The sequence below is a fragment of the Bos indicus genome, chromosome 6 (genome assembly GCF_029378745.1).
Source record: "Bos indicus isolate NIAB-ARS_2022 breed Sahiwal x Tharparkar chromosome 6, NIAB-ARS_B.indTharparkar_mat_pri_1.0, whole genome shotgun sequence".
NCBI classification, from domain to species: Eukaryota; Metazoa; Chordata; class Mammalia; order Artiodactyla; family Bovidae; genus Bos; species Bos indicus.
Window position 1 is genome coordinate 45,976,422 of NC_091765.1, and position 20,490 is coordinate 45,996,911.

The 20,490-nt window shown below is 44.4% G+C and overlaps 1 protein-coding gene across 4 annotated transcripts in view; it reads right to left on the reverse strand.

Moving 5' to 3' along the window:
* The window catches only part of SEL1L3 (SEL1L family member 3), a 108,342-nt gene that overhangs the window by 19,206 nt on the left and 68,646 nt on the right, over positions 1–20,490 (reverse strand). For 3 of the 4 annotated variants that reach the window (XM_019962546.2, XM_070791246.1, XM_070791245.1), the window contains exons 12-17: positions 19,114–19,233; positions 17,107–17,247; positions 13,137–13,199; positions 9,950–10,126; positions 6,828–6,955; positions 5,364–5,447 (exon numbers count right to left, since the gene is read on the reverse strand). In XM_019962546.2, coding sequence (XP_019818105.2) covers positions 5,364–5,447; positions 6,828–6,955; positions 9,950–10,126; positions 13,137–13,199; positions 17,107–17,247; positions 19,114–19,233 — 713 coding nt within the window. The remainder of the gene's footprint in view (positions 1–5,363; positions 5,448–6,827; positions 6,956–9,949; positions 10,127–13,136; positions 13,200–17,106; positions 17,248–19,113; positions 19,234–20,490) is intronic. The other variant, XM_070791244.1, reaches the window with a different exon arrangement.

Genomic DNA, 20,490 nt, shown 5'->3' on the forward strand with positions numbered 1-20,490 from the left:
TATTCTTGCCTGAGAAATCCCATGAACAGAGGAACCTGGTGGGCTACAATCCATGGGGTTGCCAAAAGTCAGACATGACTTTATCAGCTAAATGACGATAACAACCTTCCATTGACCAATTATTGTGTCAGTAGAAGCCAGGAGGAAATTTCACAGAATTCTCAAGAGTTTCCTTTGAGGAAGCACTGAAATCATCAAAAAGAAGTCTAAAAACTTTGACTTCCTGGAGATCCAGTGGTTAAGACTCTGCGTTTCCACTGTAGGGGGCACAGGTTCAGTCTCGGGTCAGGGGACGAAGATCCCAAACGCCCAGTGGCAGAAAAAAAAAAAAAGAAAGAAAAAGCACTGAACAGAAATCCACCTCTGTCTTCCATTTTACAGAAGCCATGGAATCCAAAACCACCATCATCCATTTTCATATATTCAAGAGTGAACTCTAGGCAAGCGTCAGACACTGAAGACCAGATTCTCTCAACTTACGAAGACTTCAGAGACAGGACACCTCTGCCGAAACCCTACCTACATTCAGCCTCCCAGCACTTTGCTCTTACTTGTGTCTCAACTGAGATTGCCTGAAAGTATTAATTACAGACATTTCTATCCATCTATTCACAGGATAAACATTTACTCAGTATTTTCTCTGTGTAGGGGGCCCAGAGACAAGCCGGAAATCTGTACCATCCTTCCGTGAACTTCCTCAAGGTTTAGGAAGCTGACCAGGGTGTCCAGCTTTATTTCCAATGTGCTAAAGTGAACTAGTCGCCCAGGCAGTCATTCTGATGGGGACTGGGGTGGGGGTGCAGAGAGAAGTGGATTAAAGAGCGAGTGTAGGGGCACATTTGCTACCCTCCCACTTCAGACTCGGCACATCCATTTATAGAACTTTTATAATGATACATCTTAATAATCAATCCTTTGGCTGCTTGCTGAGAACTGTGAATTTGAGTTTCTCTGAGCAGTTTCTCAAACAATCCAATTATTTTCTCTGGATTCTTTTCTGCCAATGCCTGAAGCAGTCCAAACTGGAAATATATATATATATGAAAAAAAAAAAATCCTGGGGTCTCAGTGGAACTTAGGACCCTGCTCCAAGGCAAAAAGACGCACTTCTTTAAACAGGAATCTTGCATGCCTGCTTGTCTTGCCTCAAGCTTACTAGAATCTGGCTAACCTCCAGGGTTAAGTGTTTGGGGGGTATAGTTAAGACAAAGGACAATAAAACACACAGCTCACAGATAAAACACGCAGCAGGATATGCAGGAAAGAAATGAAACATGACAGGTGACCTCTCCTTAGCTGACTTCTCCTGGTGTCCGAGGATGGCCTCGGGCATGACAGCATTACCTTCCGTATTTTGCCTAAGCAGCAAAATGCCCTGTTCTCAATCATGCTCCTCTTTTAAACTACCCCATATAAATCTCAGAACAACACAGAAAAGCACAAGCTCATCAAACTGACACATGTGATTTGAAAATAATGCCCAGAATAAATGCACTCACAAAAAATGAAAAAAGAGGTGAACTTGGGACAGTGATGGATGATTTAGTTCTATTACAGCAAAATAGATGGGACCCCAAAAAACACCATGTTGTGGTGTGGGGAGGCCAACGGCCATACATTTCCTATTTAACCCCGGACGCGTTTGGAGGCTCAGAGAGAAGGAAAGGAGAAAAGCTCTTTGTCTCAAATATACTTTGACAAAGATACTCCCACCATAATGGGTACTAGGGGTTTCTTCCTGTTAGTAGGACAAGGTCTCAAGTCCAGATGAAGACACATCTTTAATAATACTTAGTATCAGCGTCAGAACTGGCAAGGCTATGAAGAAACAGAAATTTATATGGGGTTGACAGGAACGTAAATGGGTAAAACATTTTGGAAAACAGTTGACGTTGTCTTGTAAAGTTGAACACATGGCAAGCCTGTGACCCTATTCCGAAGCATGTATTTTTGGAGAAATTCTTCCTACATGTACTAGGATATACATAAGAAATGTGCATGGCTACATTGTTCTTAAGGGAAAGAACCCAAATATGTTAGAGCTGGTAAGTAAACTGCAGTATGTGACAGCAGTGAAAATGAATGACCTACATGTATCCAAAGATATGCATCCCAGAAACATCAAGTTAAATAAGCATGATGTTTATTTATGAAGAATTACATATGATATGACTCTAATGATATGAAGCTCAGAAACAAGTCAAATCTATTGCTCAGGATTATATCCATATAGAGCAAAACTATAAAGCGAGAAATGGGCAGAAGGACAAAAGGCTCACTAAATGGTTAGTTCTGGATCCTGGGGGCTGGGGTGGGTTTCATCTGGGAAGAACACGCAGGGGGTTTCAATGGTCTATTTTCTTAAACAGGTTGGTAGGGTTACAGGTGTTCATTTTATTGTTATGGTTTGGAACTTGGGCTTCCCTTGTGGCTCAGCTGGTAAAGAATCTGCCTGCAATGTGGGAGACCTGGGTTCGATCCCTGGGTTGGGAAGATCCCCTGGAGAAGGGAAAGGCTAACTGAACTGAACCGAACCATCCTAGTGTTCTGGCCTGGAGAATTCCGTGGTCTGTATAGACCATGGGGTAGCAAAGAGTCGGACACGACTGACTGACTTTCACTTTGGAACTTATATACATATTGCATATTATTGGTAGGCAGCAATTATTGAATGATAAAAGACATGGAAACAACTTACCTGGCCCAGGCTGCAGCTCCAGCTCAAAAGCTCAGATCCTTTAACCTAGATTCTGAACTAACTCCCCTATTCAGGTCCTTCCTTCTCTTCCCCATAATTTGCAGCTGTTTGGTTAAGCATCTCAGAACCCACCTCTATCATGTCACTACCCTCTCCTCAAACCATTATTGGCTCCCCACTACTTGACAAACTAAATAAAACCTATATAACTGCTATTCAAACTCCCATAACACAGCACCTCTTTGGTCTTGTCATAGACCACTTCCTTTTATGAATTTTACCCTCAAGGCAAACTGAGTGGCTTAAAAATTTCCAGACACACCCAGAATTTTCCTGTTTCTTTGCTTTTTGTGATCCTGTTCATTACTGTGAAAGTGTTAGTCACTCAGTCATGTCCAACTCTTTGCGAACCCAAGGACTATAATCCACCAGGCTCCTCTGTCCACAGAAATCTCCAGGCAAGAATACTGGAGTGGGTTGCCATTCCCTTCTCCAGGGGATCTTCCCAATCCAGGAATCGAATCCAGGTCTCCTGCATTGCAGGCAGATTCTTTACCATCTGAGCCATCAGGGAAGCCCATAGAAGTACTATGACTAGGTGGAAATTCCACCCATCCCTCGAGGCCATATAGTGTTACCACCTTTATAAAGGCTGAACTAAGTGCCCTAACCAGGCTGTATCTTTTCTTCCTCTGAATCCCCGATGCTCTTCATATACCACTCATGGCTCTTCAGTGATGGTTGTTCTGCCTATTTGCCTTAAATCATTCTCTCAGTAGTTTTTGAGTATTTCCTAGAAGCCATTAGGTGCTGAGCACTGGGACACACATCACAGGGTAATCAACAAGTAAAGAGCCATCATGACCCATGCAAGGACAAAGGGTCTAAGGGGTTAGGCAGGACTTCTGAGCAGAGGGAACAGCAAGTGCAAAGGCCCAGAGGTCGGAGAGAATAGGGGCCACCTGAGAAACTGCAGGCCGTTTAGCACCAGGAAGAGATGAGGCGGTGGACGGCCCCGTCTTACCTGTGACATCCCCTGCAGCTATGGCACCCTGCATTTAAGTGCACTCAGGAAAATCCGCTGAACTGAACCCAAACTCACCCACCGTGGAGAGCACACTTAATCCACCGCCCCCCCACCGCCCCCAAATCAATCATGTAATGCGGCTGAATATTCCAAGACGGAAAGCAGGCCACTACAGCTTAATCCCTCTTGACCTTCACAGAAAATTTTTAAATGTCCTCCCTGAAGTGCTTTGTGATGTTAAATTCAAAAGTCGGCAAGAAAGCTAAGCTATTAGCAGATACCCTCTTTATGGGAAAAAGTGTAAGACATCTTGGGGGGTATGTGTGTGTGTGTGTGTGTGTGTGTGTGTGCTGGGGGTGTTTACATATGTGCTCTTCCTTTGGGAAAACCCCACATAGAAACATTTTGATGTTTGAACGCTTAGTTTCCCCTAAGAAGTTGTCAGGAGCAAAGGATGGGAAATGTGGAGGGTGAGAAGCAGAAATGAGCGAAGGTCAACCTGGGACGTTTTATAAATTGAAGTTTACTTGGGAAACAAGATAAACAGCACACAAATAGTAAGGTGTATCAATTGGGAAAAGATCATTTCATTTAAAAAATTCCTTTCTCATTATACAAAGTGAGGCCACAGATGATAAACTTTTACAAGATGATACTAATACACAGTTTTATTAAGTGCTTTTTTTCACGTGGCCCATTTCCCCTGCATTTTCTAATTTGAGATTCTCATTCGCTGAGATGCTATCTATGGATTACCTGGGCATCCATGAACCAAAGAAGGAAATGACCTTCTTTGGGACTTATATTTTAATTTTTAATTAAAATTCATATCAGAGCACAATCAATGATAGGGCTGCTCTAAAATCTTTCAGATGGTGGACCAATGGGATGTGTGCTGATTTGCATTTCCCTTTTAGTTATTACGGAAATATCCAGGCCATTTAGTCAATAAACAAGCACACAAAATGTAGCACAAAGAAAAGTAAGATGGACCGCGAGGCCTGAAAACAGAGAACAGAGAGACGGACTCAGGTAGATCTTGGAGAGGGGTGCCCTTATATTTGTAAAATCAAGTAACTGGACATGGGGCATTTACTGGTCCTCATGTGTGGGGTTTTACCCCATTTCATGCAGGGTGAGATTTGCTAACTCCATCAGAAGATACTTAGAGAGGGGGAGTCTATTTGGCTGTGACACTTCAGGTCTGCTGAGTGACTTCCAGCAATCCTAGGAAAGGTACCCTAAGCCCTAAACACACTGCTTGCACTCCTTCTCACGGACAAGATAGAAATCCTGGACTTTCTGTGACGTGCCAGTGAGAGGCAGAGGGTCAGCAGGGATCCCCTATGCTGTCTCCAGACTCTGAAACCAAGTAGAACAAGTCGAAGGGAAGAAAAGTCAATGCATTCATGTGTCTCTCAACTTGATGAATGTGGACGCTCCCCCTAGAGAACTAATTTTTGCGTATAATTAAACATGGAAATCAACAGCCAATCAGTCGGTGATACTCTGAATATCATTACCAGGAGGCTGTGATTTCCCTGCAAATTGCTTTTTCAGTTGCATTTTAAGATTCCATCTCCTAAGAATACACTGACAGATTGAAAGGTAAGGACTGAGGAAGTCAGTCGAACTTACCACGAGCCCTCCAGGTAGGCATTGAGGCCTTTGCGAATGACATGGCCCAAGTAGCCATTTTTCTCAGCTATGTGCTTTGCCCATCTATAAAGGAAACAGAGGAGAAAATACCCAAACTGCGGCAAATTAAATAATTTCTTTTTACTTCATGTGAGTTCAATAAATCTCACTTGGGGAATATTTTGCTTGTTAGAATTTTTATGGAGCCACAAGTTAGATCTGAATGTTAAGAAGGCAAAGAGAGATATACTTTGGGAGCATTTGAGTTCAGTGCCCTTTATAATGAATGTTTAAGTGTTGTCATTTTTTGAAACAAAGATGTGAAAAGTGCTTAATGAAAAGAGTCTACCAATATGGAAAAAGATAGCGTGAATCAAGCATTCTAACAAGTCAATAGCAGGAAGACAGCTCTCCCTGAACAAAGAGAAGAGACGTTGCCAAGAAGATTAAATGAACAGAGTACTTGATAGGTGTAGATATACTGAGAGGAGATTTAGATAACACAAGGAGAATGTCAACATCAAGTACATAGGAAATGATACGTACACAGAGAGCTAAGCAAATTAATAATTAGTAGTAGTATTCCATAGAAAACAAAAAGTTATGCAAGAAAGAGTAGTCATAGCACACTACGTGGTCAGCTGTGAGTAGCATTAAATGGTAAAAATATTGGGTTGGCCAAAAGAACTTTTTGGCAAATCCAATAATATGAACCCTGATACCAATCCAAGCAAAATGATGATGTACTCATGGCGAAGATGGGAGAAGGTAGGAAGTGTGAACATGCGGGGCAGTCAGAAGCGGCAGAGTGAAGGAACTATTTATATATTTGTCTTTTCCCAGTGACACATCATTAGACAAAGTCTGTAGTGAGTATAATAAGAAATGGTGATTTAAGCATGTTATTTAGACATAGAGGCAAATAAAAAGAGAAATAATTATTAATAAAACATGCTGCTGATGCTGCTAAGTCGCTTCAGTCGTGTCCGACTCTGTGCGACCCCATAGATAGCAGCCCACCAGGCTCCCCCGTCCCTGGGATTCTCCAGGCAAGAACAGTGGAGTGGGTTGCCATTTCCTTCTCCAATGCATGAAAGTGAAAAGTGAAAGTGAAGTCGCTCAGTCGTGTCCGACTCCTAGCGACCCCATGGACTGCAGCCCACCAGGCTCCTCCGTCCATGGGATTTTCCAGGCAAGAGTGCATGAAAAGTGATTTATTCTAGGCAGCAGGAAATGGTATGCGGGTGGGGGATAAAGATTTCCTATTTTTCTTGTCAAATTATTACTTTTTAAATTTTTGCCTCCTCAAATAATTTGGCTCTTTTTTTGTGCATGTAACCAATAAAAATTACATTTTAAAAGTGAAAAAAAAAAGAATAAAAGAAAAAAGAACTCTATTTTCTCAGAAGTGGTGAACACAGTATATAGCTTTCCCTTCACAAGCAGCATCTAATAGGTTCTTACACAACAGCCTTCTCGGGATCTCGCGGGAACGTCTCCAGGTTGCCTGTGATATAGTACAGAGAACACCACAAAGTTCCTTCTATGTGTCCACCTTGTGCAGCCTTATGGAAATATTCACCAGCTAATGTCTGGAAAGAGATGAGCAAACGTCAGTGTCATTAGTGAGATATCCTCCTGGGCAGGTTTCATCAGAGCTAAGGTCGTGAGGTACGTAACCCGTGATTTCATCATAGGCCTATAACGTCTGTTATCTTTAAGAAACCAAGTCAAGTTCCAGGAAGACAGCCAATCACAGAAGCTTCTCGACATGATAACCTTGACTGCAGCTATTCTGTTAAGTTCACCCAATAAATAAGATAACCTTACGAATGTCATTATCATCAGGTATCCTTACATAAACCCCCTGCCAGCCAGACAGAAGATCACATCAGAAATCACACCTGGAGAAACTTCGGGCATTTGCTTTCCTAACCTCACTTAATACCTTTTTTTCAAACTCAGATGCAAAAACTGCAGTTCCAGTAGGAAGGTGAAAATTAGAATATGACAATTAAAAAATCCATTCTAGCAGATGTGTGGGAGGGCTAACAGACATTTGCAATGCATAAAAACACACAGCCTCCTATGTAGTCAAAGAGAGATAGAGGGAAAAGAGAGAACAAGTGCTTAAATGGGTCGACGCGCCACTGATTATCATTATTTTTCCCCAGGCAGTTAACTGCCATTTTTAAGCAAGGGCTTTGGAGTTGGTGATGCCATGAGATGGCTGGATGGCATCACCAACTCGATGGAATGAGTTTGAGCAAGTTCCAGGAGTTGGTGATGGACAGGGAAGCCTGGTGTGTTGCAGTCCATGGGGTCGCAAAGAGCCAGACATGACTGAGCGACTGAACTGAACTGAACTTGGAGTCTGACAGGCCTGGGTTCAAATCCCAGCTCTGCTCCTTACTAGCTGCATGACTGTGAGCATGTCAGTTTAACTCTCCAACTAAGAGAATACTCAGTTTCTACAAATGAAACATGTGGCTTCTGATAGTAGCTACCATGAAAGTTTGTCATGAAGATTAAATAAGATAATGGATATTCGAGGCTTGGTACGATGCTTTACCAAAAATAATCCTCTCATTTCCCACCCCCAAATCTGCTGCTACAGCTTGCCCATCTGCCTGAATACTACCTTTCTTCCCATCTCAATAAATGCCAGACCCTCTGGAGTCAGCCTGACTCCTCTCCCTGCTTCACACCTCACATCCAATCACCATCAAATCCTGCCCTCTTGACCTTCAAAGCAGATCCAGAATCTAGTCACATCTCAGCCCTCTTGCTGATACTGCCCATCCATTCTCATTTGGATTCAATGCATTAATCCCCTGCTTCTTCTTTTCTCAGCTTTTAATGTTGTATTGGGGGATAGCCGATTAACTATGTTGTGATAGTTTCAGGTTGACGGCAAAGGGATTCAGCCGCACATATGCATGTATCCATTCTCCTCCAGACTCCCCTCCCATCCCAGCTGCCACATAACAACATGGAGTGCAGAGTTCCATGTGTTCTACAGTAGGTCCTTGTTGCACCAACCCCCTGCTCTTGCTCACCTCTTCCTCAAGCCCATCTTCGCCAGGACCCAGGAGAAGCCTTTTCAAACACAGCATATCCCAGCCCTGTTCAGAGCCATCCCATCTTGCTCAGAGCAGCTGCCCGCGCACCTGCCTCCTTGATCTTATCTCTTCTGCCACCCTCTTGCTCTCAGCTCCTGCCAGTTGCATCTCCCTGTTGTTCTGCTGATCCCTCTTTCTGGAATGTTCTTCCCTCTTTCTGGAATGTTCTCCCAGATATTCACAAGACTCCTTTAGGAGTCTGTACAAGGTCACATTATCAGAGAGACCTTCTCTGATATCACTTATAAAATAGCATCCCCTAGTCTCTACCTTGGAGAAGGCAACGGCACCCCACTCCAGTACTCTTGCCTGGAAAATCCCATGTATGGAGGAGCCTGGTAGGCTGCAGTCCATGGGGTCGTGAAGAGTCGGACACGACTGAGCGACTTCACTTTCACTTTTCACTTTCCTGCATTGGAGAAGGAAATGGCAACCCACTCCAGTGTTCTTGCCTGGAGAATCCCAGGGACGGGGGAGCCTGGTGGGCTGCCGTCTGTGAGGTCGCACAGAGTCGGACACGACTGAAGCAACTTAACACCAGTCTCTACCTTCTGGGTCCTCCTCATCTGGCTTTATTTCTCCCCATATCACTTCCCTCCATTTTCCCACATGCTCTATCTTTGCTTATCATCTTTCTGTCCCACTGGAATATAAGCTTCTAAGCTTCCCCAAAGCAGAGACTGTTTTGTCTGCTGCCATACCACCACTGCCCAGAAGAGTGCCTGGCAGAGGGTGGGTGTTCAGTTAATTCGTTGACTGTAATGGTGCTCAGATTGTTATTACCACCATTAACATTATTATCAATAACAAGGGGCTTTCATTTCACATGGGAACCAGTTCCTGACTCCACTTAAGTGTCTGACGTCTGAGTAAGTTATGAAACCTTTCAGAGCCTTGGTCGCTTATTCTGTTAAATGGATGTAGTAACATTTGTATTCCAAGAGTGTAGTTAGGATGACATGGGATGGCACACAGAAAGTATCAATGAGTGTATTGTTGATACTTTAAGAGGAAGTGTTTAGCAAACACTGAAGACTGTCATTGCTATTTGCATTATTATTATTCAATCCGATCTCATACCTGGCAATCCTTTTTGGACACAGCCCGCTTTGCTTCCAGTAAGATCAGTGATCAATCTCTGCAGCATCTCTCTTATTCTCGTCTCGCATCATCTCCCTCTCCTCCCCCCAGCACAAGCCTCCTCCTCCATGAAGCCTTCTTGACTGCTTTGGCTTTCCCTATTTCCCGTTTCCAGAACTGCTCAGGTCACAGCGATTAGAATGCACTTGGCATTTGGCTAATGCCAGTTTTTGCTCTTCACTCTCTTGTCTTCTTAACTGGGCCCTTGAGTTCCTTGAGCTCATGATCTGTGTCTCGGGTGGTGTCTGCACTGGGCTGGGCACACAGTACACCTGCTTCCTGACCAAGTGTCTGACCAGCTGCACAGCCAGTCACAAGGCTTACCTGATTCCTTCCAGGAACTCCTGGGAAAATGCCATCCAAGTACAGGACTCCAAGGTTGTATGAGGCATCTGGGTTCCCCATTTCTTCTGCTTTTAACCAGTACTTAGCCGCTTTGGCATAATTTTTCTTGAATTTGTGGTAATACCATCCCAGGCCGTTGACTGCCTGATGCAACCCCTGGATTTTAGAACAAGAAGAAAGAAATGACTTTTTTTTTCTTAATGAAAAATTCTCTAAAGAGAATCAGTTGCTGTGAAAGCATTCTGCCAGAGTCTGAGAAAAAACTTTCCTGTCTCTTTTTGGGGCCAGATGGCATTAAAGAAATGCTAAATGCTAGAAAACATGAGGCCACCTCAAAGTCTTCCCAGGAGGACTTCACTAGCCTGCTGTTGGGACTTCTGCCTTCCACCTTGGCAATGACGCTGGCCTTGAATCATCACTCAACCCCTGTGGACTGTTTTGCAATGCCCATGTCTACAGAAGGCCTTGTGCTGCCCTGAGTATCAGCAATGCCCTTGAAACTCACAAGCACTCAACTGCGACAGGAGGCCGGAACCTGGCCTGGCTGGGCTGATTTCTAGGTGACCTGACAGCCGTCTGTTGATTACTCTGCACTGGACACCAACAAATCACCTGAGGGAAGAAGCTTCAACGGTCCACTTGTAAAGCTCAGGGGCCCTGGGTCTGCTTAGCAGACCCAGGTGGCTGGGCCTGAGGCAGAGGGGAGGGGACGGAGAAGGGAGGGTGGCTTCAGGACTGTATCTAAACCTGGGATTGTTCCACAGAAGGGCTGGTTCTTGTGAGTCTAGTCTCAAGTCTCCTTGTTCCTGCTGATTCGTGCTCTCAGGGGCCTGCTTCTGCCCTCTCCAGGTGCTCCCACCTGCTTCTACACAGTAGCTTCCAGCCTGGCTGTCGAAGGCTTAGGAACCCTGCAGGGGTGTAAGTGTGCAAACCCGGACATTCGGGTCTCTCATTCTTGCTTTCCTGCCAGATCAACAAGACCATGGACAAGCAGGTGAAAAAAGGATTAGAGAGGCAAACGGTGAGTGCCCTTGCATCTGTGAGACAGGTTAAAAGTCCAAGTGTGGAACAAAATCTCTTTCCCTTCCCCTTTGAGACATGAAGAACAGGTGTCCCTCAACTACGGATGCCAAGATCCCAGCCTGCAGCCTTTTCGTCTGCGAGGGCTCCCGAAACCTTTTTAGTTTTTACGTTGGACTCCAGGTGCCAGGAAGACCAAGAGAAAGAAACTGGCAAAGCCCATTGGAATAGATGCTCTGTGAGGCCAAGGATCTTTCTTTTGTATTCCAAGCACCTGTGTTAGTACTTGCATACAGTAAGTGCTCAATAAATACTTGAGAAATGAACGAGAGCCATCCCTTGAATGCTGATGACACACAAAACAGAATCCAATCCTACATCAGATTCACAGGCCCTCAAGATAGCTGACACTTGGCACGGTATCAGTGCTGTGGAGCAGTCATAGAAACATTCTTCCTGAGCCTCAGGTGGTACCAGATGCAAGGCAGCCTCCTGAGAAGTTGCAGGATGAATGTCTTTCTGTGAAGTGACAGACCACGCCATATTATGAAGTGGCAAGAACAAGCTTTGGAATAAGCCTATGGAATTTACATCAAAATGGTTTCTGTACTGCTCACCTCCATATGCATAGGTTTATTCAAAGGTACCTGTCATCACTCAAAACATTAGCAGAACTTTCTTTAGAGATTGTATTGGGACCCAGGTCAGGAGCCCCACAAGAAATCTTGTTATATTTCTTCATACGCACACCTTATTCCGGACATTTCCAGCTATATCTGCAGATTTACCTTCAAGTGACTTTTAGCTAATTCCAGACATCAAACTCTGTGCTTCACCACGGTGCCTGACAAAGAGTAAGGGCTTAATAACTCCCTGCCAAGTGAATAAGTGAGAATCATGTAACACTCTTAAGAATGCGAGTACTCCAGGCTATAAAACTGCATTTCCTCTAATATTCATCTCAGCTCTGCTAAAAGCACACTCCGAATAAAGCACCTTAGACGACAATTCACCACTGGCATGCTAAAGAGATGCAAATTTCACACCTGCCAGGAAGCCCCATTTTAGGGTGCTCTAGAACTATGCCCTCAATGACCAACATTAAGCAGCTTTTCTATTTCTGCACTATAGTCTGTGTCAGGGTTGGGAGCTGGTGTGCGTTTCAGCCCACTCTGTCTCCTGGGTGATATGCCCCCTTGAGACCACACAGGTGGAGAAAAAGCCTCTTGACTCTCTGACTACATGCTCCAACTTCCTAGTCTACAGGAAAAATAGACACTCTAAGCTTCCTAAGAAAAGCGAGCGAGGAAGGAAAATCGGCATGGTTACTTTAGGAATCTTTGTAGTTAGGGCAAATATTAGCAGCCTTGGGATGAAGGTACATTCAAGAGCCTGAAGGGCTATAAAGGACTCTGTCTAGAGTTTCAGTGGCTTCTACCAATCCATTTATTTACAAATATGTATGCATGCACATGTGAGTGTGCATGTGAGTGTGCATGCATTGGGAGAGGTGTGTTTGCACATAGGGATATGTTGTTCATCCCTGCTTGTGTGTGTGTGTGTGTGTGTATCCCCTCACAAGCAATATTACAACCTCCATTTTGTACTGCAATACTGAAACTAGCTGGCTTGAAGTTTACTTTGAAGAGTAAATAGTGACAGAAAGAAAATAATTTCTAAACCCAGCAATAAACTTGATAAACAGTCCTTTTATTAAAGCACAGAGAAGGAAATGAGCACTGGACATGACAGGGTTAATCCAGAGGATTCAAGATTCAGAGGAATCAGGCTTTTGGTTTTCCTAATTCATTGGCATTTATATCCATTCAGTTTCAAGGAGCCCCTGCTGCTGCTTGTTATTAGGGCAGCCCTTGATTATAATTTTAGCCTTCAAACAAAATCAGTCTGAATTCTATTGACTGGAAAGTGAGTTCGCCTTTTGAAGTTTGCCATCCCCATTGTGCAGGTTTCTGTGTATGTGTTGTAGCTCAAAAATGACTAATCGCTGCAATGCTAGCTACCCCTCCCTCCCCACTGCATTTCTACCTTCCTCGGAAGGCTGGCCATTCACTTTCCTAGACTTGTGAATGCATGGGTGGGTGTGTGTAGGCAAAGGCTTCCCTCTGACAATATGCACAAGTGTTACCTTGGAAGCTGCTTTCTTCATCAGCTCTAAGGCAAGCCGTCTGTTCTTTTTCACTCCTTGACCCTAAACAACAATAAACAGCAATGATCACACAAAAAAATAAATAAACACAGAATGCACGCAAAACCATCACCCTGATCCGCCAGTGTTCAACAGAAGATCCAACAGAAGCCCAGGCCCTCCCAAAGAAAAACCTAATCTTGAAGATTTCCATATGCAGAGCCATTACATCATCATCATCATTTTGGGTATATTTGTAGAACAATGATAACAAACCTCCCCCTTCCTGTTTAGCATCATACAAAATCCCCCATTTGATCATCAAGTGAATCACACTCTCGTCAATCCACTGGTGCAGTTGGGAGAAGCCATGAATAGGGTTAAATGAGTCTGGTCATTCTGGTTGTGTTTTTCTGGGGATTACCTAACATGTGAGTCAGATAAAGCACTTGATCTGTGTCGGACAGTCAAGACTTATCAGGCTGGGACAACTCAGTTATCCCAGTTCCACGTGGGAGTCCCCATGGTGGACCTCTGTGGCTTCAGAAACAGCTGGAAGGTCAGTGGTGAAAGAGATAGGATCCCTTAGAATCAGTTCCTTCAGACACTGACAACTGACAAGCTTCCTCCAGCAAAATCAAGTTTTTCCAGTAGACGTAGTTTGTGGATCACGAGAGAAATGGCTTTGGGGTTCTTGTTATAAGAGCAGAACTTCATGGGACCACTCTGGTGTGTCTGCGGGACCACGTGGGAAAATGGTGGGTCCAAGGGTGGGACAGGAGGAGTCGCTGAGGGCTCTCTCGACATGGCTCTGACCATGAAGATGGCAGGTGAGAAGAGCTGGATGAAAACCCTCATGCTTCCAAGCTCACTTAGAGCCTGTCTTTGACCCCTGCACCCATGGAGTCCTCCTGGTCTCAGACTCAGCACTTGACAGGGTCACATGTGATATAATGTCAGAGGGCTTTGCAATGACTACAACTATTAACTCTATTTAAATGCTCAGCTCTAGTAATGAAGACAGCACTAGCAAACATTCCTACGTTAATTACCCTGGGCCAGGAGCTCTCCTGCCGTATCTAATCCTCCCGACCCTAGCCATGGTGCTGCTATCATTCCCATCTGAGAAACCAACCCAGAGACACACAGGGAATGAGGAACAAAGGCAGGATTTGAGCCCAGGCTCCAGAATTCAGGTTTACAACTGCCATGCTGTATTTTCTCCTGTATATTGTCATTTCCATGCTAAAAAAGTAAAATGATTCACACTCTCCTTACAGAATACAAAAACAATATGCTGCAGAATCTGTCCTTAGAGTTCCGGGACCCAAAGTAAAATGGTGGATCCAAATAAAGGTTAAATTACATACATTGAGTTTCTACTCGACTTTAACTTACCTATTTAATAAAAACCGATGAGCTGAAGCAGGATGCAAGATGAAACTATTTTTCAGAAGTGGACCATTACTTCGTTTAATTAGAGGAAGAGGAAAGAGAAAAGGACATGAAGGCTATTTGGAGTAACTAGACGGGGCAATGAGACAACCTTTTTGTACTTTGCGGAAAGGATCAGAACAATCAGGATGACAGAATGTTAGAACCTGGATACACTCAAAGTTTATCTTCTCCAGCTTCTTTGTTTGGAAGGAATAAAACTGGGGCCCACAGGGGCTGACTAACCCAAAGCCTCTTCATTAGATCTGCAAACAGAACTCAAGATACTCTCATTTCTAGATCAGGGATTTCCCAGTGTAATTACATAATCAGAAGTGGGATGATTTCTTGCACAAAGACTATATACTCTGCACAAGTCTGAGTAGCACTGGAAGCTGTTAAAAGAAAAATACAAAGTCCTGATGCATAGCAAATGCTCAGTGACTATCCACTAGATGAATCCACGGAGGACAGTAGCTGCAGTAAAAGTCCAAGCTCCATCCTCAGGTGTATGTAAAATGGGATTGACTCGACCATCTTGGAAAAACTACAGCCATCATTGTGGCACCATATTTGAATACAATACGCCAAATATCCACACAAAACAATAAGCCGAGTGCACACTGCCCTTCTTCCTGTTTGGAAAGTTCATTTTTTGTATGGGGTTTTTTTAACACTGAAAACACTTAAAGACACCTTTGGCCAGAGGTAAAAATCTTTCTCGAGATGTTGATAATGGGTTTTCTTCCTCCCACTCAGAGATAACTTAGAATGTAGGAAAATCAAAAAAACTTTCAGTTTTCAGAAATCAGACCCTGAAGAAACATTTTGTCACCTCCCATGTCATATATTTATATCTTTGGCTCTCCTTCTAGATTTCAAGCTCCTGGTAGGCAGAAATAATGCCTGAGTCATGCCTTTGCACTCCGGGCAATGACCAGCCCCAACTCCGGAGGACCAGTGCCTCTCCTCTGCACCTGTCTCAGTCCTCTGTCTTCTGCGTGAGTGTCTGAGGCCCCAGAGGTCAGAAACGTGGCTCGTGCATCCATACGTCCCTCCATCTAGTGCAGAGCCTGGCGTTCTGTCAGCCCTGAATGGGTGTGTATTACATAAGTATACAAATACATTGGCATATGGCTAAGAGTCAAACCACTTCTATGTTGATTTAACAACTACAAAGAAAAAGTCTGGGCTCTAAACTTGGAAACCGTAACAACCAATAGGTTTTAAGACTTGGAGGGCTAGAGATGTAGCAGGAGTCATGGTTGTTAATCAGTGAGCGACCACAACTGTGGTTCTGGAGATGAGCCCGGCCATGTGCATCCAAGTCCTTGTTTGAAGACACTTGCTGTCTGTGGGCAGCTGCCTCCTTTGGGCCTGGACATAGCCACCAAGGTTTTCCTTAGTAGAGCCAACAGCTTTCTATCTTTCCAAGGTGGATGAATTGATGTCTCTGTGTTCAGGGGTGAAGAGCACAGACTTTGAAGCCAGACTGCATGGATCCCAATCCCAGGTCTGAAATGTACTAACTGTACAATCTTGTACGTGTACGTGCATGCTCTGTTGCTTCAGTAGTATCCAACTCTTTGCAACCCCATGGACTGTAGCCTGCCAGGCTCCTCTGTCTACGGGGCTCCTCAGGCAAGAATACTGGAGTGGGTTCCCATGCCCTTCTCCAGGAGATCTTCCCAATCCAGGTATTGAACCCGTGTCTCTTAAGTCTCCTGCATTGGCAGGCCAGTTCTTTACCACTAGCACCATCTGGGAAACCCTTGGGTAAGTTACAAATCCTTTCTTAGCTTCTCTTAGCACACACATAAACAGAGATCATCATATACCATGGTAGCTGCATTTGCAAGGTTGTCTTGAAGGCTGATGTACATCAGATAATAAGCACTGCATCAATCGAAGTAAACTATTGTTACTCCATAAAGCATTTTGCTGTTCTTGGAGTCCCTTCTTTAGGTTCTTTCACTCAACCTGTGGTCATTACCAGTGTCCCATGAGGTCAGATAAGTCCAAGGATGTAGCTGCTGGTTGCAGAGGAGGGATTTGAACTCCATCTTCTGTCTCCTGGGCTAATGGTCTTCTTACCCATTCCCCTGCTCTCCTGTTGGCTTAAAACCAAGATCTTTGTTTTGATCAGAGAGACTGTTGGGATCCAGCCAAACACGCATTTCATCTCAGCTGTAATTCAACGAAAGCTCTGCCTGATAAGAGAACTTGCAGCACCTTTGGGGGCTGCCAGCCATGTACCAATCCGTAAAATATGGGGTGTCTCCTCCAGAATGCCACAATGCTTGCAAAAGCAAAGAGAATCCAGGTGCCAAACCTAAGGCTAATGATTAAAAACAAGACCAGGGAACTGCTTCTGACTCTGCCTTTTCAGCAAATACCCCTTTCTATCCAGCCTGACAGAAGCAGATTCCGAGGTTCTTGGGTTACAGGCTCCCTGTTTGCCTGCATGCCTACATCAAACTGCTCAGGAAATCTGATAGGAATTTTGCAACCTCAGCACAAATTGAGTGATTCTTACCTTAAATAATACAATGGCGTAGTCGTATATTAATGCGGGGTCCTCAGTCTCCAGGGCACCCTTGGCATACCACTCGATAGCTGCTTCCGGGTTCTTGGTCACACCTTGCTGGCCCCAGAACAGCATCTGGGCCAACCGTTGCTTTAAGACAGTAGCAATTTAAAACAATGACTTTCCTGTGAAATGCTTAACATATGTGTGTGTGTGTGTGTGTGTGCACGCACTTAGTGGCTCAATTGTGTCCAACTCTTCGCGACCCTATGGACTAATGTAGTCCACCAAGCTCCTCTGTCCATGGGATTCTTCAGGCAAAAATCCTGGAGTGGGTTGCCATGCCTCCTCCAGGGGATCTTCCTGGAGTGAACCTGTGTCTCCTGCATCACAGGAGGATTCTTTACCCACTGAGCCACCTGGGAAGCCCTAATACTTAACATACGAGATTTTTAAAGAGGGTAAGGCAAACCTAGTTTAAAATGTTTTTATATCGAGAACCAAGACTTAGGTAGACACATGCTATCTTTCTACTGGGGACCAGAACCCTAAAGGTGTACTGGGTTAAATACAAGTTATTAACACAACGATGTGTATCAGGGGGATGTGGGTGTGTTTATGTGAATGAATGTACTATACCCAGATCAGAGCTGATGGATCAGCAACCATACTGTCTCCTCTCTTGAAATGCCCTCCCCTTTGGGAGTCACTGACTGTCTTCTGGGCCCAGTGTAAGGCATGCATGCCTGTGCACATCTGTGGCAGTCAGGGCATCTCCCTATGAGGCAGGAGATAGATGGGCTCCAGGCTAGGCATTTACAGCTGGCCTCCTGTTTGCATTTCCTGAGACAGGAGGTAGGTGGGGTCCTGGTTAGATATTTACAATCAGCCTCCTGTCTGCATACTGAAACAGAACTAACAACAGAAACAAGGTAAATAGCCAGGCTTTGTCTCCTGAGAACACCTTAAGAGAACAGACAAGGCAGGAAGAGAGGGGCTAACCCCTGTTTGAGTAAAGGATCACTAGGTCATATATTTTCCATTCTTGGGGTAAGTGAGACACTGCACATGTGCAGAAAGCTCCTTGGGGATCAAAAGGAGGAGGCACCACCCCATAACATGTGATGCCAAGGCCACCCCATAGGCCTCAATCCATCTTGGAAACAGTCACACACAGAGGGGAGGGTCCTAGGGTAGTTCAAGTACGAAAAAAGAAACCAGATAATTGGCCAAAGGTAAACAAAGACCCTGAAGAACCGCCCTATATAAATGATTTATATCATTATATCTATATATCTGATGCACTAGAATGTCTAATGGAGTCTTGGGACTGATCATAAATCTTGTGACTCTCTCTCCAATGAGTGCAGGTCTGACAACACTCAATGTCAAAAGTAACCAACTGGGCTTCCCTGGTGGCTCAGTGGTAAAGAATCTGCCTGCCAATGCAGGAGACACAGGTTCGACCCCTGATCCAGTAAGATCCCACATGCCATGAAGTGACAAAGCCCCTGTACCACAACTACTGAAGGCTGCGTGCCCTAGAGCCCAAGCTCTGCAACAAGAGAAGCCACGGCAACAAGAAGCCCGCACACCGCAACTGGAGAGTAGCCCTCACTCTCGGCAACTAGAGAAAAGCCCATGCAGCAACAAAGACCCGGCAGAACCAGAAATAAATACGTAAACCAAATTATTTAAAAAGAATGACCAACTGACTTGCTCTGGCCGGTGAAATGTGAGAAGTGCCCCATCTGAGCAGAAGCGTTAGGAGCCAGCTGTGACATGTCACAGGTGGCCCTGAGGCAATGGCTTTGGAAGCACATTTTGGTGATGCCTCTGTTAGCTTGGGCTCCTAAAGAACTATGAGAGCACAGCCCCTGCCAGCATCCCCAGTAGTGTGAACAGCAATACACTGGTGCTATGTTAAGTCACTAGGATTGGGATATCTTGTTATCACAGCATATCCTGGTCCATCAGGGCTGAGACAGTTTCCAAGACAGTGGACCACATCGTTACCTGAGCTGCCGCATTGCCTCGAGTAGCTTCATGCTTCAGCCACATAAAGACATCTCCATCTTCTTTGGTTTGTACCTTGAGTATTTCATCATCTTTTAGTCTAATTGTTTCAACATATGCCTAAAAGGGAAGGAAGGAATATAAGAAGGGAGGGTGAGAGGAAGAAAGGAAGGGGAGAAGGGAGAATGAAAATATCCAAATAATTTGGGCATGCAAAAGACATGCCATTATTCTTAAACCAGCAATTATTCAAGTAAAAACTCACAAATAATGGAAATATGAGGTGTGTCCACAATGTCATAAGATCACATTCTTTTTAAATGAGTTGATCACACGCCTTGCATCTAAATGGGCATTTTTGTTCCTGTCAAAGCATTTGCCTTGGGAAGCTGAAGCTTACTCTGCTTTCTCTTCCTTTGCTCAAGCTAGTTCAGAAGTCCCCCTCTGTGCCATCAGTTTTAGGGCCAGATTATACAAGGCATCAAAAAAGGTAAATCAATAAATTCTAAGTATAATCTTATTATTATGCTTTATTATTATCCTGCATGACTAACCCTTTTTATTTAGCAGGCTCAGCCTCCAATATCTTTTGGCTATTTCCAAAAATGAAATCTGCTCTCAAAAGAGAAGGGCATATTAACTTTTTGAGTATATGCACAAGGATGAACCAGAGGTTCCAAGGAGGAACCCAAGGGGAAAGTTCACAAAATGCTTCAAATTTGCAAACAGCCTCCCAGGTATCTGCCTCCTTTGAAGAAAATAAGGCTCATTTTATGTATAAATTTTGGCTCTTTATCCAAAAAACAGTTTTGTTGTTTCACAGTCTCCCCTTATATTTAATACATGATGAATTCTATCTAGTGCCAGAGGGCCTGGGAAGGGCTTCAAGGCCACAAGCAGATGGTGAAAAAATTGGTTCTGGATGAGGCTGGGAGAAAGAAGCTTTAGAGAACAAAAAGCTCGGCCTGATTTCCCTTCTGATCCTCTGTTTGTCAGCGAAGGGAAGGACTTAGACGTGTACACACTGCTGTATTTAAAATGGATAACCAACAAGGCCCTACTGTATAGCACAGAGAACTCTGCTCAGTGTTATGTCGCAGCCTGGATGGGAGGGGAGTTGGGAGGGGAATGGGTACATGTTTATGTATGGCTGAGTCCCTTTGCTGTTCACCTGAAACTATCACAACATTGTTAATCAACTATACTCCAATATACAATTAAAAAGAGAGAGAGAGGAAAGGACTCAGATTCACAAGCTCTAGCCTGCAGCCCCATCATCCACCGGGGCCACACGCAACCAGAGGTCCCTCTTAACGGCAGTAGAGGGCAGACTTGGGGACAGAGCTAGGACTCAGAACACAACAGGTATCAATTCCT